Here is a 27,531-nt window from a genome sequence, read left to right as displayed (position 1 = left end):
ATCCTTTGTATTAAATATACGGTTTTCAACAAACTGTTTTTTCTCTGGTTTCGATGCCACTAGCACTGAATGAATGAATGCATTACTTTTATTGGACAGATTTTAAATGCATATAAAGTTGCCTCATTCATTGAGTACGACAATGCATACAGAAATGGATGATTAAGAGCACAAAGTGTTTAGACTTATTTCCATTGGGGTGCTCGTTATCACATTATGGGCAGCGAGAATGGACAGCTTGGCCTGACTGTATATTGTACACTTCAAAGGCACTTCACATTACACTCAGTGTAAGAAATGGCTTTTCCCTCACTTTATCCTTTCTGGTTTCCACATGTCATTTTGCAGTGTGTGCCACCAGATGGCAGGCTATTCTAACCATGCAGTTTGGGTTAGTGCTATCTGGGTTCATTGGGAAGTCCATATCCTAACCTTAACCATAACCCTTACCATAACCTTTACCCTTTTAAATGTAAACTTCAATGGGGTGACGTCAGTTGGGACATCCCAAGGATCCCATTTAGACTTTTCAATTCAGTTAGCAACGGGTTTGCATACCATGTGGAATGCAGTCCTACTGATGATATTACTTATGTCATATAATGTAGACAGTATGTGAACTGCATAAAGGCTATTTTCCCTTTCGTACCCCAGAAACCCAGCTGTTAAAGGTAGACTCAGCAATATGACGTAGATGCAGAAAATAAACGGTATAGTGGGTAAATTTCCGCAACAACAAAGAACATTGAAGTGCGAGGCTCAACTTCGCCGCTGTTTTGGTGCCCTGGCTACCAGGCTGTGAACAGCGTGAAGCGAACCTGTGCACATGCGCAGATACTATGTGTGACTGTGCGAGAGCGAAGTCTTGCATCTCGCTCATCTCAATATCTGCGGTTCTGCTTGTGGCAACGTCATTTCGCTGAGTCTACCTTTAAAAGATGCGCTCCAGGATCTTAAGCACAACATAATCTTAAGCACAATGAATTGGATGCATAAATGTTTTGTTTCAGGATGTAACATATACGAAATGGATGACGTAGTACACAATTTGATGACGTAGTACACAAAAAACTGAAAATGTTGGTCTCGTGAGCACCACTTTCAAAATTACTGACTGAAATTATACAAAAGCTTGAGAGTGCATCTTTAATGTTTCTGGGTAGTGCAGTTCAGTTCATCTTCATTCAACACGATGCTAATGTTGCCCAGTGATTCAGCAAGGTGACGCATCACATACTCACACATTTCCCTTACAGACAACCACTAGGGGACTATATGCTGCCCATGAATTGCATCTGAATTTGCTGTGGTTATTATTATTATTATTTTTTACAGTTGCTATGAGACAGCAGATTTGAGGGATCACTCTTTGATTACCTGTCCTCTGAGTATTTACAGAGCCCCCCTAAACCCCCAGTCTCAGTGCTCTTCTATAGCCTGGGAAGACAATTCATCTCTGCAAGAGTAGCCTAAGTATATTTTTGTCTTTCAATAAGTGTTGTTGTTGGTATAGTCTGGCTAGGGCAATTCTAGTTAAGAGCTGCCCCTATACCTAGTAGCCTACTTAATCATTGCTTTGAACTGCTGAATGCTCAGCACTTGAAGTGTGTGAACATTGACTTGGACTGGTTTCAGGTCAATTTGTGATCACTTGTTGGAAGGGGTATTTTTCTTCACCCTGCTAGGCATTCAGCAATTAGTGTTAGTACTTCAATCTCCCCTAGTTTGTCAGCGGCAGCTGTAAACGGTGGTCTAGTCCGAGAGCATCTGGTTGTGGTGGTGGTGGCACAGGGCTACTAATTTCTCCTAAATTCTATTTTCCCCCTCTCTCACCTGTCCTTCTCCTCATATGAATGATATGCTGTCACTGTCACTTGTCCACTCAAGCTTAACATTGTTGTCATTTATTGCCCGCCAGGTGCCCTTGGAGATTACTTCAATGAGTTTGACACCTTGATAAGCTAATTTTCCGACGATGGCTCACCACTCATCGTACTGGGCGACTTCAACCTCCTGACGCCTGACTTCGACTTGTTTCTTTCCACCTCTTTCTTTCCCCTCCTTGCCTCTTTGACCTTACCCTTTCACAGTCCCCTCCCACTCACAAGGCAGGCAATACGCTTGACCTCATCTTTAATAGAGGCTGTTCGCCTACTAATTGCAACCCCCCTCCAGGTCTCTGATCACTATTTCTTTCTCCCTCTCTCCTCCAACCCTACCCATTCAGCCCTTACCCAGTTGGTCATGCACGTCACAATCTTTGCTCTCTCCCACTACCTTCTCCTCTTCTATCCTATCATCTCTCCCTTCTGCTAAATCCTTCTCCCCCCTGTCTCCTGACTCTGCCTCTTTGACCTTACTCTCCTCCCTTTCCACCCCCTTTGACTCCCAAGTCCCATTTCCTCCCAGACGCCTCGACCCTCCCCTCCTGCTCTGTGGCTGAGTGACTCACTGCTTGCTCACAGAACAGGGCTGCGGGCAGCTGAGCGAAAATGAAGGAAAACAAAACTTCTGGAGGACCTATCATCCTTCCGTTCCCTCTTCTCTACCTTTTCTTCTTCTTTATCCAACCCTGGGAAACTCTTTTCCACCTTCCCTCCTTAATCTTCCTCTTCCCTCTCTGCGGACGACTTTGTCAACCACTTTGAAAAAAACATCCTCTACTCATTTACTCAGCCTACTGAGTCCACTGGTCCCACTCACAAAGAACTACCCTATGCCTTGACCTCTTTCTCCCCTTTCTCTCCAGATGAAATCCTGCGACTAGTGATGTCCAGTCGCCCGACAACCTGCCCACTCAACCCCATCCACTATTCCCTTCTTCAGACTATCTCTAGAGACCTTCTCCCATTCCTCACTTCTCTCATCAACTCATCCCTGACCACTGGATGTGTCCCCTCTAACTTGAAGATGGCTAGAGTCGCTCCCCTCCTCAAGAAACCAACACTCAACCCCTCTGATGTCAAAAACGACAGACCGGTATCCCTTTTCTTTACAAAACAGTTGAGCGTGCTGTCTCTGACCAACTCTCTCATTAGCTCTATCAGAACGATCTTCTTGACGCTAACCAGTCTGGCTTCAAGATGGGTCACTCAAATGAGACTGCTCTCTTCTGTTTCACGGAGGCTCTACGCTCTACCAAAGCTTACTCTCTCCTCTGTTGTCATCCTCCTAGATCTATCCACTGCCTTCGACACCGTGAACCATCAGCTCCTCCTCTCCACCCTCTCAGGGCTGGGCGTCCTACCTGGCAGGTCACTCCTACCAGGTAGCATGGAGAGGATCTGTGTCTGCACCACATGCTCTTACCACTGGTGTCTCCCAGGGCTTTTTTCTACAGTCATATCCTCTCTCATGGTCTCTCCTATCATTGCTATGCAGATGACACTCAACTACTTTTCTCATTCCCCCTTCTGACACCCAGGTGGCGACACCCTGTCATTCTCTGCAAACATCAAAACAGTGACTCGCTCCTGCATGTTCATGCTCTACAACATCCGTAGAGTACGGCCTTTCTTCACACAGGAAGCGGTGCAGGTCCTAATCCAGGCACTTTTCATATCCCGTCTGAAACTCTACCTCTTCAAAGGGTACCTTAAAAAGGGTACCTGCCCATCTTCTGAAAATGTCTGAAACTCCACCTCTTCAAAGGCTACCTTAAATATGACATCTCAGTTACATCCCCCCCACCCCCCAAAAAATACCTTGCACTTGTCTTTTTCTACTAGCACTCACTTTGTTGATAACTTCTTTATTGAGGAAAAATGTACTTACTACGAATGTGTTATGTGGTTGTCTCACCTAGCTACCTTAAGATGAATGCACTAACTATAAGTGCTCTGAATAAGAGCATCTGCTAAATGATTAAAATGTAAAAATTAAAACAATTATTATATGGTACCTGCGCAGGGCTGCGGCCAAGCATGATGCTAGACTAAAGGAAAGATTTTATGAGTTTGAACATGTCTTATGATTTCATGTGAAGACATAATTAGGGGCTTTTGCACTCACAGTTCATTTGATAAAGCCTCATTTTAATGTTAAACTTTATTCCATGAATGTCTTTCTCAATTTCCAAAGGGGAGATGAATGGGTCAGGGGTCATTTCATTGCACTTTTAGTTCAATGTCACCTCCATACACTGAGTATACAAAACATTAGGAACACCTGCTCTTTCCATGACATAGACTGACCAGGTGAATCCGGGTGAAAGCTATGATCTTTTATTGATGTCACTTGTTAAATCTACTTCAATCAGTGTAGATGAAGAGGAGGAGACGGGTTAAAGAAGGATTTTTAAGCCTTGAGACAATTGAGACATGGATTGTGTATGTGTAAATGGGCAAGACAAAATATTTAAGTGCCTTTGAACGGGGTATGGTAGTAGGTGCCAGGCACACCGGTTTGAGTGTGTCAAGAACTGCAATGCTGCTGGGTTTTTCACACTCAACAGTTTCCCGTGTGTATCAAGAATGGTCCACCACCCGTAGAACATCCAGCCAACTTGACACAACTGTGGGAAACATTAGGGGGGTGGGTCTCTATTGGGTGCACATTTGTGTGCATGATTTTTTGTAATGGCCCTAATAATAAAGATGTAATTTAATGGTAAAAATGAATTACCTTTGAATGTGCCATGAAAATGATGTTTTCATCCGATTGTCAAACAAATCACTTCATAAAGTAGGCTACCTGTGCATGTTCGTCCACTCCTAAATAATTCCAGCATCCATTTGATGAATGGAAATGGACATCTGTTTACAAAACACCAAAAAGGGTACCTAATCACATTGAGTGATTGCCATTGATTAGGCCTACATTAATTGATGCGTCTTGCTGAGAAGTTTACCTTTTTTGTAGCCTGAAAAGTTGGAACACCTGAAATGGGGCTGAAACTGTTCTGGGAAAAACAGGATGGTTACCCTAATACACATGGTCAATTTACTAGACTAGGCTACAATGTGTATTACCATGAACTTCAAAATAGGCCTACTGGTGATGTAGTGGTCAAAATAATAGGTGGGTAAACTCTGATTGCCGGTCGTGGTGATAAAAAGTAAGTAAGTAATCCAAGTAAGTCCCTATACTTTCAATGCATTTTTCTGAAAAAGCTGGGTAAACTGTGTTTGCTTGTGTTTACCCTTCAGTAGGCCTACACCACCACCAGTAGCCTACCCTCTCAGCCGAGGTAATTTGACACACATGAACACATGCAGAACAGGTAGCCTACATTCAATATAATAGGCCTACATGAGTTGAATCAAAACCTGTTTACACCCTAGTTCATGAGTTGTCCATAATTCATGAGTTGAATGCTTGGAGTCTTCACAGATCGTGTGACATAAAACATTACCTCTTTCCTTACAATAATGACATTTATGACAGTGTTTTTTTGTAATTATTATAATTTAACAATTTCATTAGAACATTGAACTTAAACCCTGTACGAATCATGGATCTTGGAGATCTTGGAAAGTGCACTGTGTAACTATGCCTACGTAACATTTCATTATGTTTCGCTGTGAATCGAAAATAATGTAGGCCTATGCCATTGCAAAACGAATGCTTCTAACTGAAAAAGAGTCAACTATAGGCCTACTGTCATTAACATATACTTGTTGGATGGATTGGATGCAGTGTTTGGTTTTCGCCAGGCATAATGGGACCCATCTCGTCCAAAAAGTTGACTCAAGTTTGCCAAAAAGCACCTGGATGATCATCAAGACTCTTGGAAGAACGTTCTATGGACAGATGATTCAAAAGTATAACTTTTTGGACGACATGGTTCCAGTAATGCCTGGCGAAAACCAAATTCTGCATTCCACAGTAAGAACATCATACCAAAGGTCAAGCATGGTGGTGGTGGTGTGATGGTTTGGGGATAACTTTGTTTATGAAATAAATATGTAATTGTTGTGTTATTTGTTCACATATGTTCCCTTGATCTAATATTAGGTTTTGGTTGAAGATCTGATAACATTCAGTATCACAAATATGCAAAAGTAGAGAAAATTAGAAAGGGGGCAAATACTTTTTCATAGCACTGTAGTTTCACAAACATATGTCATGATCCAAAAGCAAATAAGTCATCATTAACTAAAACAAAATATGATTAGCAAATAAATGCGAGACAGGTTTTTTCTGGTTAACACAGCACATTTTACAAACATATTTATTATGTTTTTGTGAATATGACATTTGTGACTCCACAGATTACATTTGTGACCTGCATTTTATAAATTTGTGACTTGCATTACATTTGTCAGTATCCTCAAATTTGTCGGTTGCGTGTTACATATAAATTTGTGCAGATTAAAAATAAGGCATCCAGATTAGGACATCTTCAGTTCTCGTAAAAAATAAGATAAAAATTTATATATCACAATTACTTTTAGAAATGCCTCTATCCTAGCTTCCTTTACTCCTTTCCTATCTTAATTTCCTCCTTTGCTAGCTTCCTTTCCTTGATCCCTTTACTAGCTCTCTTTCCTCTATCCTTTCCTAACTCCATTTCCTCTTATCCTAGCTTCCTTTCCTCCATTCTTTGCTCCCTTTTCTTCCCTAGCTTCCTTTTCTCTCCTTCTTTCCTTGTTCCATTTCCTTTCCTATTTTCCTTGCATCCTTTCCTAGCTCCCTTTCCTCCAATCCTTTCCTAGCTCCCTTTCCTAGCTTACGTTCCTATCTTCCATTCCTTGATCCCTTTCCTTCCTTTCCTTTCATCCTTTTATTTTCTGGCTCTCTTTCCTCCTATTCTTTCCTAACTTTCTTTCCTTTTCTCATATCCTAGCTTCCTTTACTCCTTTCCTTGCTCCCTTATCTTCCTCAGCTTCCTTTCCTCTCCTCCTTTCCTAGATCCCTTTCCTCCTTTCCTAGCTCCAGTTCCTCCTTTCCTTCCCTAGCTTCCTTTCCTATATCAATTTCCTCCTTTCCCAGCTTCCTTTCCTCCTTTCCTTACTCCCTTTCCTTCCCTAGCTTCCTTTCCTCCTTTCCCATCTTCCTTTCCTCCTACTACAGTAGTGACTTTGGGCATTCTACACTAGTACTTCTGCTACTATTAAAGTCACTATAACAGTAGAAGCAAGTCAGTGGCCCTGTGGTAGTGTCCACCCTGAGATTGGTAGGGTGGGGGTTCGATCCTGGTCGAGTCAAACTAACCAAAGACTAAAAAAAATGTTACCTGATTCGTCTCTGCTTGGCACTCAGCATTAAGAAGATGGATTGTGGTAAGGTCTTAAAACAAACTGCCGTCCTGTCCAGGATGTGTACTTGTACATGAAGCTGCTCACGCTCCAGAATCAGGAGATGGGCTCCTGCCCCTATGGACCGTTCTGGCTCGGACAAGGCTGACTTCTCCAAGGCTGACTTACCTATCTACTTATAAGAGTAGCAGCAGCAGTGACTATAGTAGTAGTTCTAGTGATTGTGGGTCTGACTCTGAATTTGACCCCGATGCTGAGTCTGGCCCTGCAATTGGCATGGTCTTGAGGGCTGACTGATTCCTCTCTCTACTCAAAGATGCAAAAACAATCATCAGTTGTTGGGAAAACGTTGGTGTCTCAGTGTAGCCTGCCATCAGTTGGCAAATGGGCCAATGCCATTTTGTCCGGCAGTACAATGTGGCAATCCAATGGCTTGCCAACCATTTCAAATCTGGCAGCTGTTTGAAATGCTCACACCTACAATGAATTCACAGCTGGCGTGATATTGGCTTATACGAATACGAATTACCAACATCAAAACATTTTATTTAAAGACTTTAAAATGCTAATATACTGTAAATAGTCTATACAGTCTTCTAAAATCATGATGGAAGCACAGGAACAGTCTTGAAAACACTTTATTATCACAGTAAAGAAGGAAAACTCATCTCTGCCACATTCATATGAAACCAAAGTCATATAAAATATATAAACAAAGCTGTTGGAAACATGTAAAAAGTACAAACCGTGAATTTGAGGAAAACATTGAATTTGAGTTCAATAGCTGCATAATACTGTTTTTTTTACAGACTAAAAGAAATACAATATGCAAATGATAATCTGAAAATGCAAAGATGGTATGATTGTGCCATGTAATAAATTATTGTGGTTTTCTCCAAGTCCCACTAACTCATGCCAGCACCTGTCAAATGACAGATTTCTTTTTTTTTTATGGAAAATTGACTTACAGCAGGGGAGGCCAACCCTCCTCCTGAGAGCCACTGGGTGGTTCAGGCATTTGTTCTAGCCCTGCTCTAACAGACCTGATCTTATTCATCAATTGATCAACAGGAACTGGTTGGAGTTGGCCGTCCCTACAGTATGGTGATTATAGCGGTATAACAACCGCACCCCGCACCCCCTACTTTAAAACTTTAAATCTCTGACTATGAAAAGCCATCTGTCATTAGAATGTTGAAGTGTTGCACCTTCTATAGCCATCAGGGTTATTATGTGTCATTTATAACTCTGTTTTGGGAGGAAAGCTTCAGGCAGCACATCTAATCCACAGCAGGAACTTCCATATATGGCCTTGTCTTCAGTATTGTAACGGAGCCAGATCAGGAACTCCTTATATGGGCACAGCCTTTTCATATTGGGATGCAGCCCGGAGCAGGAACTATTAGTAAGGAACTCCATATATGGACATTAGAGCTGTGACCATGCCAACTTGCTCACCTGCATCCAATCTTCATTAGCCACAAGCCCACCTGAATCACCTTTGCCTAATCAACCACCCTCATAGTATTTAAACAGCATCCACCGTCATGCCTTTGTACTTCTGCCTAACAAGCAGTTGTACTGCAGGTTGTGGTGAGCCTTGATGGTGCGGTGAAACCAACTGTAAGCCATGGACTCTTATTACATGGCCCTTTTTGCCTCAGGATGAATCTTCTGTCATGTCTGATCCAGAAACGATCATGTCCCTGCCTGCTGGAGAAACTGCCTTTGCTGTGGCCCCTGCCTTGACCCCCACACCTGCTTGGGGCTGATCTCCAGTCCACCATCCATCCTCGGTCCCCTCAGGCCACTCCCACTGGTGCTGCTCCAGGTCACCACGCCAACGGGAATGGCTGAGCCCCCTTACCGCCATGCCATTCCAAGTTTGTGCCCTCCGATATCAAGACTGAACCAGGGCCCAAATGCGGGAAGTCCTGACCAGAAGGGGTGTCCGCTTCTCCACTGCAGACCGCAATTCCCACCTGTTTGACCTGTACTGCTCCAGGGCCTACCCCTCAGGGGTCTTTGGCCGCCTGGGAGAAGACCTGGCCTCGGCTTACAGGCACCGCTCCCCACCATCTACATTCCCACTCTCGCGCCCCGTCGGCTGCCTACCCCCCTACTCCTTCTCCCTCACTCCCCCCCCTCCCCTCCCACTCCTGCAACTCCACCCGCCTTCTAGGCCACTTTTCCCCCTCCCTCTGCTGCCTTCAAGACTCCCGCGGCTCTTCTCGGCCACTCTCCACCCTCTTCCGCCGCATTTCCGGTGGCACTATTGGATCTCCCCGACTGGCGGCCTCCCCCTGCTGCCCAAGCTTCCACCTGGATTGGCTTCCCTGACTGCACCTCCTGCCTCCACTGTGCTCCCTGCCTCCACGGTGCACCTCCTGTTTCCACAGCGCCCCTCCCGCATTCCCTGCGGCCTCTCTCGCCTTCAGGCAGTTCCCGGCTCCTCCAGATGAGCCATTCCGGCATCTGAAACCTGTAGCCTTCATCTGCTTGGACCATTTTGTGGACAACCAACTTTAGCCCTTCGTGCAAGTTGTAACTCATTTGAACAACTTGGTAATCCATTGAAAAAGATGCACCAAACTGGGAAATAAACCCACAGGTACAAAGGCAACCCTGAGCAAGATGATGCTAAGAGAATAACTAAAGTACCTCCCTCTCCACTTCTACCTTTCCTGACCAGGTCCTTTCCCTGTGCTGGGCAGTCCAGTCCCTACGCTTCCGCCATCACGTGCCCTTTCTCACCACACCTTGACGGAACAGAGCCTCCTGCTTCCACGGCACAGCCATAACATGGCCTTCCCCACATGGTTCTCGCCACACCGAGACGGAACAGAGCCTCCTGCTTCCACGGCACAGCCATAACATGGCCTTCCCCACATGGTTCTCGCCACACCGAGACAGAACAGAGCCTCCTGCTTCCACGGCACAGCCATAACATGGCCTTCCCCACATGGTTCTCGCCACACCGAGACGGAACAGAGCCTCCTGCTCCATCAGGCATTCATCACACAGCCTTCCCCACATGTGCTTCACCCACCCAAGGACGGGGCTGAACCTTCTGCATGCGCCTATCTTCTCTCTGGCAGTTGGGACCATGCTCCCACGCAGTGACTCGGACACGACCAGTAGTGACTCAGACTTGGACTAGTGGCTACTTGTCAGTCTCTCTTTCCTGCATAATTCAACATGCTAGCTACTGTACAACAGCAAATGTTAGATTAGCTATTGCATTACCTAGCTAGCCTTTTAATGTACACTAGATGACCAAAAGTAGCTTTAAATAATAAGACCACAGCTTTAGCACTACCAAGGGACTCTACTTGGACCAGTGTACAGAACTCAGATTGGGACTCGAAATAAGAACACGAGAAGTAAGTAAGCTATACAGTGGCTTGCGAAAGCATTCACCCCCCTTTGGCATTTTTCCTATTTTGTTGCCTTACAACCTGGAAGTAAAATTGATTCTTTATTTTTTTGGGGGGGGTTTGTATCATTTGATTTACACAACATGCCTACCACTTTGAAGATGCAAAATATTTTTGATTGTGAAGCAAACAAGAAATAAGATGACAACAGAACTATTCCACCCCCCCAAGTCAATACTTTGTAGAGCCACCTTTTTTAAGCAATTACAGCTGCAAGTCTCTTTGTGTGTGTCTATGAACTTGGCACATCTAGCCACTGGGATTTTTGCCCATTCTTCAAGGCAAAACTGCTCCAGCTCCTTCAAGTTGGGGGGTTCCGCTGGTGTACAGCAATCTTGAAGTCATACCACAGATTCTCAATTGGATTGAGGTCTGGGCTTTGACGAGGCCATTCCAAGACATTTCAATGTTTCCCCTTAAACCACTCGAGTGTTGCTTTAGCAGTACGCTTAGGGTCACTGTCCTGCTGGAAGGTGAACCTCTGTCCCAGTCTCAAATCTCTGGAAGACTGAAACAGGTTTTCCTCAACAATTTCCCTGTAGTTAGCGCCATCCATCATACCTTCAATTCTGACCAGTTTCCCAGTCCCTGCCGATGGGGGAAAAACATCCCCACAGCATGATGCTGCCACCACCATGCTTCACTGTGGGAATGGTGTTCTCGGGGTGATGAGAGGTGTTGGGTTTGCGCCAGACAAATCTCTGGAAGACTGAAACAGGCAATAAAATGCAAATTCATTACTTAAAAATCATACAATGTATTCTGGATTTTTGTTTTAGATTCCGTCTCTATTAGTTGAAGTGTACCTATGATAAAAATTACAGACCTCTAAATGCTTTGTAAGTAGGAAAACCTGCAAAATCGGCAGTGTATCAAATACTTGTTCTCCCCACTGTGTGTATATATATATATATAATCCAAATGAAAATCCATTTAAATTACAGGTTGTAATGCAACAAAATAGGAAAAACGCCAAGGGGGATGAATACTTTTGCAAGGCACTGTACATAGGGTCAGTTCCAATACTATATTTACAATGTGCAGGTATACTGGAGTGATGGAGGTAGTATCTTCAGAAAGTATTCACACCCCTTGACTTTTTCCACATTTTGTGTTACACCGTGGGAATAAAAATGAATTTAATTGTAATTTTTTGTCAATGATCTACGCAACACTAATTCTAACATTTTGTAAAAATGAAAGTTTTATGTAACGAAGATAGTGTATTTTGTTGTAAGTGATCAATCCATGTTAGAATCACCTTTGGCAGTGATTACAACTGTGAGTATTTCTGGGTAAATCTAAGAGCTTTGAAACCTGGTGATATAGAAATTAAAACATATACAGGTTAAAAGTTATGACTAAATGTTCCACCCTTAAATATAGTTGTGAAATGTTCTTGTTTTAAGTATGATTAGTACTTTCTTAGTAGTGACTAATTATTACACTCCGAAACTGTGTGAGATGTGTTAGAATCTACTACCTGGTAATGTATGAGTGTAGGACCAGTAAAGATTATGACATTGAGCTACTATTTAGCAATGTGAGTAAGAGTTAGACCAGACAACAAAGGACAAGGAGAACTGTCTACAGACAACTGAGAAACCAAGATAAAGAGGCCTCCCAATTTAGGGAGGAGAGAAACTGTTAGGCTTTTTAAGGAGTATGAAACATGGTGCAGAATATTGTGAGAACGGCGATGACTAAGGAATGTGTGTGTGGGTGTATGTATGTATGTGTGTGTGTGTGTGTGTGTGTGTGTGTGTGTGTGTGTGTGTGTGGGAACTGATGGTCAGGAGAGCAGTTTTAAAGTGGAAAACTACAGCCTGCCTAAAGAGGGGAGGGATTTTTGTATGACGTGTGAGTATAAAAGATGGACTCTGAAATTGTGATGGCAGAATTCTCAATGAATAAATCTCTGACTATGCAGACCGGGACTCTGTCCGTTTCTTGATTTTGGGAGATGCACAGAGACACTGAAATAGTTTGTTAAATAATTCACATAACAGCTGGATTGTACAATATTTGCATATTATTCTTTAAACTCTGTCAAGTCGGTTGTTGATCATTGTTAGATAGCCATTTTCAAGTCTTGCCATAGATTTTCAAGTAGATTTAAGTCACAATTGTAATTAGGCCACTCAGGAACATTCAATGTTGTCTTGGTAAGCAACTCCAGTGTATATTTGGCATGCTAGCTATATTTTTGTGTCTGGTGGAAAGCAGACTGAACCAGGTTTTCCTCTAGGATTTTGCCTGTGCTTAGCTCTTTCGTTAGATTTTTAACATTTAAAAAAACTCTCTAGTCCTTGCCGATGACAAGCATACCCATAACATGATGCAGCCACCACCATGCTTGAAAATATTAATTGGTACCCTGTTGTGTTGGATTTGCCCCAAACATAACACTTTGTATTCAGGACAAAGTTAATTTCTTTGCCACATTTCTTCCAGTTTTACTTTAGTGCCTTATAGCAAACAGGATGCATGTTTTGGAATATGTTTTATTCTGTACAGGCTTCCTTTTTTTGTGGATTAACTACATTTTACATTTTTGTCATTTAGCAGACGCTCTTATCCAGAGCGACTTACAGTTAATGAGTGCATACATTTTTCATACTGGCCCCCCGTGGGAATCTAACCCACAACCCTGGCATTGCAAGCGCCATGCTCTACCAATTGAGCTACAGGGAGGACCCAACTACAACGTTGATCCATCCTCAGTTTTCTCCTATCACAGCCATTAAACTCTGTATTTATGCAAGTGGTATGATGTGTGTGTGATCATGCATCAGTATGTGTGCTATGGTGTGTGAGATGTGCTGTACCTGGTCATGGTAGGATGGTTGTCCAGTGGCAGCTCTGACAAATGGGGGATCCTCTTGGCCCACTTCACCAGGGTGAATAGCTGCTTGTCGACTGCCTGGCAGATGTTGGTGACCGGATCATCTGTCTGTTAGACAGAGACAACTATATCACTCAATAATCAGCTATGATGACAGAGGACACTGGCTATAGGAGGAACATAATGCTGTAGCAAGGGTACTGACCAAGACCAGACGGAGAGTACACATTACACCGGTTTTTAGGTCTTTGCACTGGCTGCCTGTGATTTTTAAATACATTTTAACATTCTTCTATTGGTTTTTAAATCAATACACAATTGTGCACCCCAATACATGTCAGACATGCGTTTAAGTTATGTACCCAGTAGGTCTCTCAGGTCCTCTGGCACTGGCCGTTTAACTATCCCAAAGCCTAGGAACAAGAGGCATGGAGAGGCAGGCTTTGATTACTATGTCCCCAGCCTCTGGAATAGCCTGCCAGAGAACCTGAGGGGGGCCGAAACTGTGGACATACAGTGTTTAAAAGAGATTTTAAAACATACTTTTAGATTTGCTTTTCTTTAGGGTGCTTTTTAGTTGTTCAGTTTGTGTCATTCTTTTGTTTTTTATCTTATGTTTGTTGTGTAGTAAATGTTTCAGCTTTTATTTTCATAGTTTATTATTTATTTTTTCCTGTAAAGCACATTGCGTTGCATGCCGTGTCTGAAATGTGCTGTATAAATAAAGCTTGATTTGATTAGAACACAGTGACAGTGCAGACACCCCAGATGTCTGTCATAGAGGAATGACAAAAAATTATCTGCAGGACATATTTCACTGACATTTAAAGTCTGATAGAGAGAATAAAACAGACACAGAGACTGATACATACAGTAGACAGAGACAAACAGAGGTTTGTTGGACATACTAACAGAGTTAGTTGCCTGCGCTCCTTGTGCACTGCTGCCATACACAAATACACAGGACCCAAGGGTCACAGCCATAGCAACCTACACACACTCAGGAGTATCATATAACGTGTGTGAGTGACATTGTAGTGTTTTACTTACCAGGAGTGTCCAAAGATGGGCTTCCTGAAAATGATTTCTTCCAGGTGGAGATCTACGCCCGCTTTCGTGCTCATTCAACAAGCAGAAGGTTAAAACCCCTACATACCCCTCCAGTTGGCTGCATGTTCAATTTGGGATGGGGGGGCAGCTCAACCTCGGGCCACTACCGGGGGCTGTCCCCGCCAGCCAACTGTTCATATCAACCTTGTGACTTGGCAAGAAAATTTAGCTAGAAATTACAGTAGTTTAGCTGGCTCACTTACTAGCTAGCGTCAGCTAAACCTGCTTGAGTGGACAGTTTTTTTCAGTCAATCCAAACCTTATGATATTCAATTGACTTGAGTTATTGAAACTAGACAATCACCCAAGATCGTTTTACTCCTCCATCATCAATCCCATGCAGCAAGAACAAGCTACTAGTCTAAAATTGTAAGAAGCCAGCCAGATCAGGAAGTCATGAATCCTTCAAAATAAAAGAAATGTTCTGTAAACTGTGTAAATGAATAATACAGGTAAAAGTGATGAAAGATGTAACACATCTTATGCTGGTGATCAAACACATGCATTACAAAAATGTTTTATGTGATATATTAATAAAATAAAAAAAATTGGCCTAAATGAGAACATGAGAACTAAGGACGTCCTAAATGGATTATGTGTTTTTGTACAGATAAGTAAAACGCAACTCACAAATATGTGCGCGAACTCACAAATATGGGATGGCAGTCACAAATGTAATGCAAGTCACACATTTAATGCAAGTCACAAATAAGTAAAATACAGGTCACAAAAGTAATATGTGGAGTCACAAATGTTGTCACTTTCACAAAAACATTTTGACCACTGTTGTGTTTTATGTTTTTAAAAAGTGCTGTGTTAACCAGAATAACCTGTCTTGTATTTATTTGCTAATCATCATTGGTTTTAGTTAATGATGACTCCTTTGCTTTTAGATGATGACATATGTTTGTGAAACTGTAAGGCCAAATTTACAGACTGATTTTTATTTAAAAGTTGCTATATTTACACAACACAGCTTTTATTTGTGACTCACTACTTAGATTTATATCAAAATGTTTAAAATATATATCTCCATCTCCATAATGTGTATAACCCTGGATGACTGACAGGGGGCGCTGTGTTGAAGCCAATGCGCAGCCATCTTGGTACTCTTCCTCAGTCGCAAAAAAATATTTTGGAAGCAATAGAAATGCATTTATGAATGTCTACATTCGTTTTTGACATGTTTGTTCTATTACAGACACCTTAATGCATACCTTTAAATTAGATTATGTGAGCTAAACATAATAAAATGAAAAAATATATAAAAACTTTTTCTTAAAGTATTATGTTTTAGAGACTACTAATGTTACTGTCCCCACTACAACAACAAAATACTTAAATACATGACATTTCATCCTTGAAACATGTAATAGTTGAAATACTGTAGAACTCCATTAATTCCTTTGGAGGACTGCTCCTACTGGGGAGTGCCAATATGACCGACCAGTGGTTTCGAAGTCTCTGAATGGCCACCTCATAGCATCAGCAATCCAGGGTTTATATACATCATTGGGGAAAACGAAAGAATCCGAATGGTGCTCTCTCCACCCAAGGACGAGGCCGATCTTGGGGGATGGACATCGGAAGGCAACCTTTGTTCAAACTAGGAAGCAAAATAGAATTCATCATTATATATTGTGGTAGGCGGTTTTAGCAACAGCTGTGCTGGACTGTGATCGACATGGATGATAGTTCTGATGGAATGGGTGGGGATGATGAAAGTCATGGACCTAGATGGTGAAAAAACAGGGGCGCAACTTTGGTTCTAGAAGTGGGGGGGACATTATTTTTATTTTTATCCCGTCGGATAAACACTCCAAACAGTAAAAGTAAAAAGAATGGCCCTGCTATAAGCGCTGCTGACAGCAGGGGCACTTCTAGCGTTGAGAACGGGAAGAGGGTGACGGTATTGAAAAACGTGATGTGTCGGAATGGAAAGTTGTAATCGTGTTTGATGTGACCACGGGGTCTCATCTACACCCAATTCAATTAAGCAATGCATTTTACATTACATTTTACATTTTAGTCATTTAGCAGACGCTCTTATCCAGAGCGACTTACAGTTAGTGAATACATATATATATTTTTTTGTAATTTTTTGTTTTTTTCAAACTGGTCCCCCGTGGGAATCGAACCCACAACCCTGGCGTTGCAAACGCCATGCTCTATCAACTGAGCTACAGAAAGAGGGGCAGAGAAGTGAAAGCCTGTCAGTACTATTCATGTTTGAGAAGGTTTTACCTAAGAAAGTACAGATGGGCTTCCTGGCTTTCACTGTTAGAGAGTTTGTCCCACCTCCATTGAGGTGTTTTAAATGCCAAAGAATGGGACATGTAGCGGCTCTGTGCAAAGGAAAGAAATGATGTGCCAAGTGTGAAGGGGAACATGATTATGGTGAATGTGGGAACAATGGCAAGGTTAACTGTTGTGATTGTGGGGGGGGGACAGTGCAGCATTTGGTGGATGCCAGGGGCAGAAAGAGGCTAGAGAGACCCAAAGATATAAAATCCCTCATAATGTCTCTTATGCAGAGGCTGCAAGGCAGATTGGTGGAACTATTTCGCCTTGATCACACCGACTGCGTCATTGCGCAAAATGGAACGCAGCATCATCTGGATGCAGTGCCTTTCAAAAGTATCCCCCTTGGAGTTTTTCCTATTTTGTTGCATAACAACCTGTAATAAAAAAAAATAAAAAAAGGGATTTCACGTAATCTACATATACAAAATAGTAAAAATTGGTGAAGTGGAATCAAAAAAATTGTTTAAAAAAATTATAAAAACTAAATAACGGAAAAGTGGTGTCTGCATATGTATTCACCCCCTTTGCTATGAAGCCCCTAAATAAGATCTGGTGCAACCAATTACCTTCAGAAGTCACATAATTAGTTAAATAAAGTCCACCTGTGTGCAATCTAAGTGTCACATGATCTGTCACATGATTTCAGTATATATACACCTGTTCTGAATGGCCTCTGAGTCTGCAACACAACTAACCAAGGGGCACCACCAAGCAAGCGGCACCATGAAGACCAAGGAGCTCTCCAAACAGGTCAGGGACCATGTTGTGGAGAAGTACAGATCAGGGTTCGGTTATAAACAAAAATCAGAAACTTTGAACATCCCATGGAGCACCATTAAATCCATTATTAAAAAATTGAAAGAATATGGCACCCCAACAAACCTGCCAAGAGAGGGCCGCCGACCAAAACTCATGGACCAGGCAAGGAGGGTATTAATCAGAGTGGCAACAAAGAGACCAAAGATAACCCTGAAGGAGCTGCAAAGCTCCACAGCGGAGATTGGAGTATCTGTCCATAGGACCAATTTAAGCCGTACACTCCACAGAGCTGGGCTTTACGGAAGAGTGGCCAGAAAAAAGCCATTGCTTAAAGAAAAAAAGAAGCAAACACGTTTGGTGTTCGCCAAAAGGCATGTGGGAGACCCCCAAACATATGGAAGAAGGTACTCTGGTCAGATGAGACTAAAATTGAGCTTTTTGGCCATCAAGAAAAACGCTATGTCTGGCGCAAACCCAACACCTCTCATCACCCCGAGAACACCATCCCCACAGTGAAGCATGGTGGTGGCAGCATCATGCTGTGGGGATGTTTTTCATCGGCAGGGACTGGGAAACTGTTCAGAATTGAACGAATGATGGATGGCGCTAAATACAGGGAAAGTCTTGAGGGAAACCTGTTTCAGTCTTCCAGAGATTTGAGACTGGAACGGAGGTTCACCTTCCAGAAGGACAATAACCCTAAGCATACTGCTAAAGCAACACTTGAGTGGTTTAAGGGGAAACATTTAAATGTCTTGGAATGGCCTAGTCAAAGCACAGACCTCAATCCAATTGAGAATCTGTGGTATGACTTAAAGATTGCTGTACACCAGTGGAACCCATCCAACTTGAAGGAGCTGGAGCAGTTTTGCCTTGAAGAATGGGCAAAAATCCCAGTGGCTAGATGTGCCAAGCTTATGGAGACATACCCCAAGAGACTTGCAGCTGTAATTGCTGCAAAATGTGGATCTACAAAGTAGTTATGCACGCTCAAGTTTTCTGTTTTTTTGTCATATTTCTTGTTTGTTTCACAAAATAAAATATTTTGCATCTTCAAGGTGGTAGGCATGTTGTGTAAATCAAATGATACAAACCCCCCAAAAATGGTAAGGTTGTAAGGCAACAAAATAGGAAAAATGCCAAGCCTTTATTTAAAATAAACCTTTATTTAACTAGGCAAGTCAGTTAAGAACAAATTCTTATTTACAATGACGGCCTATACCGGCCAAACCCAGACAACGCTGGGCCAATTGTGCGCTGCCTAATTGACTCCCAATCACGGCCGATTGTGATACAGCCTGGAATCGAACTAGGGGGTCTGTAGTGACACATCAAGCACTGAGATGCAGTGCCTTAGACCGCTGCGCCACTCGGGAGCCCAATGACACAAGTATTGGTCTTCACAAAGTTCGCTGCTTCAGTGTTATGAGATATTTTTGTCAGACGTTACTATGCTATACTGAAGTATAATTACAAGCATTCCATAAGTGTTGAAGGTTTTTACTGACAATTACATTAAGTTTATGCAAAGAGTCAATATTTGCTTTGTTGACCCTTTTTTTTCAAGACCTCTGCAATCCGCCCTTGCATGCTGTCAATCTGTTAGAATTATAGTATGCTCAGATTCTCTGTCTGTATTGAATAGCTTATCATCTGGTAAATCTAATAGTTATTATGGAGAATTGAGAGACTGGGTGTAGTAGTGAGATTCTGCTATGTCCCAGCACATTCGGGTGTGGAAGGGAATGAAATTGTAGACCAGTTAGCTAAAAGAGCTTTGAAAAGAGATATAATTGATATTAATGTTCCACTGGGTAGAGGTGAGGCCAAATGTAAAATCAGGGCCATTTTGATAGATGTGTGGCAGAAGAGATGGGACTCTGAGCCCAAGGGTCGGCATTTACTGTATCTGCCCTTCAAAGAAAAGTTGGTGGACCAAGATACAAAGGTCAGAGTAGGAAGGAAGATGTTTGTTCGATTGCGCTTAGGCCATTGTACATTAAACTCGTCATTACATCTGGTTGGCAAGCATGTGAATGGTTTGTGTCTGGAGTGTATGGTCGATGAAATGGTGGAGCATGTGTTGTTATATTGTTGTAAGTATGTTGAAGAGAGGGAAAGATTGAAGTGTAGGGTTATTGAGGTAGGACAGGGTTGGGTGGGTTTGGAAGGGATTTGGGGGATGGGGGAGGGCCTATTAGAAGTTAGTAGGGCTCTTTTTTATTTTCTCAGAAGTACTGAGTTAGGTAGGAGGATTTAGAAATTTTGTAAACCGTGATTGACCATACACTCCAGCACAGTAAGTGGAGGCACGCACCTTTAACGTTTGTTTGCGGACCGCCATTATATCACAGAAGAAGAAGACGAAGAAGAAGAGGCGGATCTTGGGAAAGAGGGAATTTGGAGCGCGCGGTGGAAGCAACACATACCAGCCAAGCCAACTCGAAACGATACGTGGATTCTCATTGAATAATTGTTTTGCTCTCGTGGCTGGGTGAAAGGCCATGACACACATGTGCAGACAAGCTGAAAACGCATAGGAATAAGAGGGATCATTTTCACAGGACCATGGGAAACAGAAATACGATTTTTAAAGAAATATTATTCGCTGACTAGTAGGTAATTGATCAAGAAACTGCCAGTTACCTGCCCGCGCGTGAGCTAGCAGCAGCTCGAGACGATAGTCAGGTATTGCTAGACAGCCGCATTGCCTATTTGGCTGTGTGGTAGCTATAGTTTTGGATACAGTAAAATCAGGTCAATTCGACTGACTTTCCATTCGAGCTACCGGTATTCAACCATGCCATGTTTTCTTGGAGGTGTATCAAGTTGGCTGGCTAGTTAGCTAGCTAGCCAATCACACTGAGTCTGAGTTTGACTGGAACATTATTGCGAAGACCGTACAGACAGTATGTGGTGTTACTATTCCACGTATTTATCTATTGTTTCCCCCCCAGGATTTTTGTTTTATTCTCTAACTAACGTTAGCTAGCTAGCTACTTGGATATATATTTGTCTCGTTCGGGCGGTGTGTGGTTGGCACAATTCCTTAACTTTACACATCGGGGTTTCCCTCAACATATATTTATAAACGAATTACTAGTAATTTAAAATCTAGCTATTACTGTAATTAGTTTTTCGACTTGGAAAATGGATTCGGGTATTGAAAAGGAATGCAGCGCTCTGGGAGGGCTCTTCCAGATCATCATGAACGACATGAAGGTAAGAGCAGTTTACATTGGTTAAATAACATTCTTAGTACAGTAATTAGGTAGAACTCAAATAAATGTGAAAAGGTTATCTGGTGAGATACATGGCGTAGTACAGTAGCTAGCGAGCTAAGTTATTTGCAGTTTGCCACGTTTTTACGGCTTGCCTCAGTCACACTATTTAGGTTGGCAAAATGAATACCGAGGTAAAATTGGTTTTGTATTGGATATTTGGTGGACATTTGATTTTCACTCTATCCTCCCCTGGTGAAGGGTATATTATTTTCATAGTCATGGCACACTTTGGTTAAAGCTGCAATATGTAAATTTTGGGGCGGTCTGACCAAATTCAGATTGAAATGTGAGTTATAGATCTGTCATTCTCATTGAAATCAAGTCTAAGAAGCGGTAGATCTGTTCTTTGTGCACTATTCCTATGCTTCCTGTTAAGTTTAGTTTTTGTGTCTTTTACTTTCGGTTTTGTACGCCAGCTTCAAACAGCAGAAAATACAATATTTTTGGTTATAAAAAATATATTTCACTGCAGTTTAGATGGTACAATGATTCTATACATTGCTTGTTTTGTCACATAAACTGAAATTAGGCAAACTATTCGAATTTTAACAACCAGGAAATGGAGTCTCGATTTCTGCATATTGCACCTTTTTTAAGAGCTATTGAGATCCGGAATAATAATAATAATAATAATAATAATACAAACAACAAAAAAGGTGTGAATTAAATTCTCCATCCATCCCTGATTCAAAATATACCATTTCATGGCATGCTTGGTTCAGTAGCTATTGATGGGGGAACTGAATATCCAATATAAAACTAATTTTACCTAACTAAAACAAACGCAACAGGCTAACTAATGTTAGCCAACTTGCTGGTAGACCAACACTATTTGCTTTGATGTTAGCTGGCTAGCTAACCCAAGCTGGAAGAGATCAAACAGGGCCATCCATATTACCTGTAGCCCCTGGTCAGATGTTCTTCTAACTAGTGAACGTTAGCTAGCTGAATTATAAAATCTCCCCCTGTATTTGTTGAATTTTATCACGACACACCATTAGATGTTGTATTCCCAGCTTTTCCCAAAAGGCTCCATCATACAAACTTGTATGTTTAGCAAGTAGTCTATCACAACTATTTGCATGTGACTGAACACCAATGGCACGCACGCCTGAAATGTTTGCATTCGATTGTGCACAGGTGAGCAGGAAATTGGTCATTGTAAATGCGGAAGGCCACTCTTGTCTATGTGAACAATACTATTGGGGGGGTTACAGTAGTTATTTCCCGAAATAACTACTGAAGAATAGCAGTAGAGTGTGTTAAGGGGAGACTGTCTTCTCAGGTAAAAGGAGCCCAAACAGTTTTATTTTCTTTGGTCATAAATGAAGGTCATAAAGGCCATGAAGTCCCCCAATATCAGTGACTGTTATCCTGATTGGCAACTGACATTGGCAGGGATGAGTTGCATGTGGCAGCAGCACCCAGCAAATTACCAGCATGGCAGAACATCACTGGGGCATCCCCACCATCTGGCCATATATTTCCAACATTCATATTTAATTTACTGACAAGCAGCTAGGCCTACATCCTTGGATTAAACCTATAGACCTACCCTTGGGCATGATACTAGGATTACAACCAATGCCCTTTTTTATTAAAGGGTTAAATTAAAGAGATAAGTTAGGCTATTTCAGGTTAGACCTAGGCATATTTGCCCCACAGATTCCCCATCTACTGTTTGCTCAATGCCAGGTGTTAGCTGTAGTGAGTAAAAATCTATACTGAACAAAAATATGAACGTAACAATTTGAAAGATTTTACTGAGTTACAGTTCATGTAAGGAAATAAATAAATGAGGCCCTAATCTATGCATTTCACATGACTCGGAATACAGATATGCATCTGGGTAGGGCGTGGATCAGAAAACCAGTCAGTGTCTGGTGTGACCACTATTTGCCTCATGCAGCGCAACACATCTCCTTCGCATAGGGTTGATATGGCTGTTGATTGACCTGTAAAATGTTGTCCCACTCCTCTTCAATGTCTGTGCAAAGTTGCTGGACATTGGCGGGAACACAAACAATCTGTCGTACACGTTGATCCAGAGCATACCAAACATGCTCAATTGGTGACATGTCTGGTGAGTATGCAGGCCATGGAAGAACTGGGACATTTTAATTGTGTACAGATCCTTGCGACTTGGGGCCGTGCATTATCATGCTGAAACATGAGGTGATGGTAGCGGATGAATGGCACGACAATGGGCCTCAGGATCTCGTCACGATATCTCTGTGCCTTCAAATTGCCATGGATAAAATGCAATTGTGTTTGTTGTCCGTAGCTTATGCCTGCCTATACCATAACCCCACCGCCACCACGGGGCACTCTGCTCACAACGTTGACATCACCAAACTGCTTGCCAACACGACGACATACACGGGGTCTGTGGTTGTGAGGCCAGTTGGATGTACTGCCAAATTCTCCAAAACGACGTTGGCAGTGGCTTATGGTAGAGAAATTAACATTAAATTATCTGGCAACAGCTCTGGGGGACGTTCCTGCAATCAGCATGCCAATTGCACGCTCCCTCAACTTGAGACGTCTGTGGCATTGTGTTGTGACAAAACTGCACATTTCAGTGGCCTTTATTGTCCCCAGCACAAGGTGCACCTGTGTAATGATCATGCTGTTTAATCAGCTTCTTGATATGCCACACTTGTCAGGTGGATGGATTATCTTGACAAAGGTTTCCACTAATGTGATGCTGCCGCAGAGCGGGGACAGACAGACGGACGAGCAGCTAACGGATGAAGTTGTTTCTGATTTTTGCGCGGAAAAATGAGCATGAGACGGGATTTTTTTTTTTCGGGACGGGACAGGAAAGTTCAGGGATTATAGAACTGTTGCGGGATCAGGAATGTACGGGAAAACATTTTAAGACTGGACAGGAATACATTTTCACTGTCAACTTCTGCTGTGCTGTTCTGTACTGTTCAACATACCCCCACCCCACATATTTGGTCATAACTCAAAGTCCCAGAGATCTCACTAACTTTGTCAGTAAAACACAGTCCATAGAACGACATAATAAAATATTAGAGAAATTGAAGAGGGTACATTTGTCATATGAATCAAAATCATATAAATGTACATTTACATCTTGCATAATGAAATGTATTACTCATTTTAGAGCATACAATTAAGTTTCAAATGACATCAAGATTAAGTGTGTGACACATATAGATCAAAAGTTATGGTGTCTTGCAGTGCTCCTGGGTAGGGCCAAAATGTCATAAAGATGCCAACTTGGATTAATTATTTATCATATGCTTTTAGATACAAATGTCAAATATATGTAAACAATCCTTCCACCAAAGGACCATTCTATGGATAACATTTTCACAATCCCAAAAAATCCCGGTCCTTTTTTGTTGTTTTTGAGGAATCACACATATCATTCCTTCGTACCTTGGCTTGAAGTTCATCAGATATAGCCTACAAATGCTGTGTATGTGGAAAGTCCAGGGAAGGGCAGCTTGAGGACCAATCAGGAAACTGCCATAAGGCTATTTCTCACAAGCATTGATTTAGTCTACATCTCAGTTGGAGCCTTTCAGGGTGGCTGCATCCCTTACAATGCCTAACCTCTCCATTGCCTCGCCTGATTGGGGAAAAACCTGGGGACGCAAACGCTTATTGATTTCTGGCTCTTCTATATTGGGAATGACATGAGCCTGCAACACTACTTTTGCCAAGGTAGGCACATTCCTTGAGTCTTTCACCCCCCCCATCTGTCATGTGTAAATAGTGCTACCATTGTGTACACATTTGCTCATGCTTAAGTCATGATGATGATGATGAGGGATCTGGGACTTGTTGCTCTAAAGAGGGACTGTGTTGAATACTAGTAAAATTATTTTAGGGCTGAGCCCATTTAGTCGACTGGTCGATTGTTTGGTCGATAGGCTGTTGGTCGACCGAAGTTTCTTTAGTCGAGCAGTCGCAAATTGATTTTCTTTTTCATGTTGCATAAGACACCGGTCTGAAATTGTATATGGTTATTTTATGTAAGCATAATGGTGCAACACTAATAAATATAATATTATTTTATAACATGCGCTTTCTCCTGCATTGGACAGTGGTCGCTGTCCGCGGTTCTGAAACAATATTCAGTGCGCCGTTGAATTGGCGCCTTTCCCTATATGTTGCTTTGTGCATAATAGCGAAGTTATTAGTGTTGAGAACGATGCGGCTGAGGCAGCAGCGGAGTGAGGAGAGCGGAAACCCCAACTTAATTAGGTCTATAATCAATAGTCCAACTGTTAAATGTGCCTGGCTTTATAAATCATCCATATACAGTGCATTCGGAAAGTATGTGTAGACCACTTGACCTTTTCCACATTTTGTTACGTTACAGCCTTATTCTAAAATTGATTAAATTATTTTTTTCACTTAACAATCTACACACAATACCCAATAATGACAAAGGAAAAACAGGTTTTTAGACATTTTTGCAAATGTATTAAATATAAAAACAGAAATACCTTATTCACAAGTATTCAGACCCTTTGCTATGAGACTCGAAATTGAGTTCAGGTGCATCCTGTTTCCATTGATCATCCTTGATGTTTCTACAACTTGATTGGAGTCCACCTGTGGTAAATTCAATTGATTGAACCACAGTCAAGTGTTAACATCTCAACACCAAGTGATTGAGTTTCTGATCAATACAGGGAAGCAGCTTCTATGCCCTTGGGCACCCACCTTGCAGAACGCTCCATTCACTTGGGAGCTGATGTCTGTCTGTGTCACCGTCTTAAGCAGCAAGCGCCGCTGGCTCACTGGGCCCCAGTAGCTGTGTACCCTGGGCAGAGGGCCATTGAGAACAGTGCCTTAGGGCAAAGCCTCTCGGGTTACCCTGTCCTCCAATCCACCGCTCTCTCTCCTTCTGTTCTGGCCGTAACAGCTCTTGAAATCTCCAGTCTAGCACACCGACCTGGTCTGTGTATTATTGTTGTAATAAAGCATCTTGCTGTGTTTGTGCAGGTGTGACAGAGTTGAATCACTTCATTTTAGTATCACACTAGGGGGAAATTAATTGAACAAGCCAATTGTTTTGTCTTGAACACCACACTGATTTTGCTGGTTTAACTGTAGCACAATGAAATAACATTGGGACACTAAACATGCATTTTCTTCTATCAATAACATCATGATCCTATGCTGACTATCTACATATATTGAGGAAGATGTTGCTGGCTGAAATGATCTAGTTGTGTTGTTGTTGGGTCCCAACCTGTACACATGCTAGTACTATTCTAATGGTTAAGACATCACGACCATTATACACTCTACAAATAAAAGGTTCCTGGAGTATCCTTTAGGGGTTTTTCAAATTGAAACTGTGGGGGAACCCCTATAAGTTCTTTGAAGAACCCTTTAAAATGGTTCTTCAAAGAACCCCTTTTAATGGATCCTCAAATAACCTTTTGGGGTAAATTTGTTAAATTATTATTAATGATACACATAACAATAACACAATATTTTAGTTGTCAATGTTTATTATGATTTAAAAAATTCAGAATATGAGGTAACCTCCCAACAGAGCCCTAAGTCCAATGGGTATATCCTCTGGCGTGTTGATGTTCTCTGTATCCATAGCCAGAATGATTTTGCAGTGCATGGTGATCGAACAGGTTTCGATCAGAAGTCTAGGGAGGGTGAAGTACCTTTTGTTTTTTGTGGTAAATGTAAATGAAAAGACTGTTTTGAATATGGTTTTCATATACATACAGCTGAAGTCGGAAGTTTACATACACTTAGGTTGGAGTCATTAAAACTATTTTTTCAACCACTCCACACATTTCTTGTTAACAAACTGTAGTTTTGGCAAGTCGGTTAGGACATCTACATTGTGCATGACACAAGTAATTTTTCCAACAATTGTTTACAGACAGATTATTTCACTTATAATTCACTGTGTCGCAATTCCAGTGGGTCAGAAGTTTACATACACTAAGTTGACTGTGCCTTTAAACAGCGTGGAAAATTCCAGAAAATGATGTCATGGCTTTAGAAGCTTCTGATAGGCTAATTGACATAATTTGAGTCAATTGGAGGTGTACCTGTGGATGTATTTCAAGGCCTACCTTCAAACTCAGTGCCTCTTTGCTTGACATCATGGGAAAATCAAAAGACATCAGCCAAGACCTCAGGAAAGAAATTGTAGACCTCCACAAGTCTGGTTCAACCTTGGGAGCAATTTCCAAATGCCTGAAGGTACCACGTTCATCTGTACAAACAATAGTACGCAAGTTATAAACACCATGGGACCACGCAGCCGTCATACTGCTCAGGAAGGAGATGCGTTCTGTCTCCTAGAGATTAACGTACTTTGGTGGGAAAAGTGTAAATCAATCCCAGAACAACAGCAAAGGACCTTGTGAAGATGCTTGAGGAAACAGGTACAAAAGTATCTATATCCACAGTAAAACGAGTCCTATATCGACATAACCTGAAAGGCCGCTCAGCAAGGAAGAAGCCACTGCTCCAAAACCGCCATAAAAAAGCCAGACTACGGTTTGCAACTGCACATGGGGACAAAGATCGTACTTTTTGGAGAAATGTCCTCTGGTCTGATGAAACAAAAA

The 27,531-nt window shown here is 42.0% G+C and overlaps 1 protein-coding gene across 3 annotated transcripts in view; it reads left to right on the top strand.

Annotated features, from left to right (window-relative positions):
* Positions 1-20,044: 20,044 nt before the first annotated feature.
* Positions 20,045-27,531, top strand: part of mtss1 (MTSS I-BAR domain containing 1) — a 126,511-nt gene continuing 119,024 nt past the window's right edge. For all 3 annotated transcript variants that reach the window (XM_041888810.2, XM_045223093.1, XM_045223092.1), the window contains exon 1: positions 20,045-20,876. In XM_041888810.2, the coding sequence (XP_041744744.2) occupies positions 20,805-20,876 (72 nt within the window). In that variant the 5' untranslated portion in view covers positions 20,045-20,804. The remainder of the gene's footprint in view (positions 20,877-27,531) is intronic.

This window comes from Coregonus clupeaformis, chromosome 10 (assembly GCF_020615455.1).
Source record: "Coregonus clupeaformis isolate EN_2021a chromosome 10, ASM2061545v1, whole genome shotgun sequence".
NCBI classification, from domain to species: Eukaryota; Metazoa; Chordata; class Actinopteri; order Salmoniformes; family Salmonidae; genus Coregonus; species Coregonus clupeaformis.
Note: the sequence above shows the minus strand (reverse complement) of the source record. Positions and strands in the feature narration are given on the sequence as shown.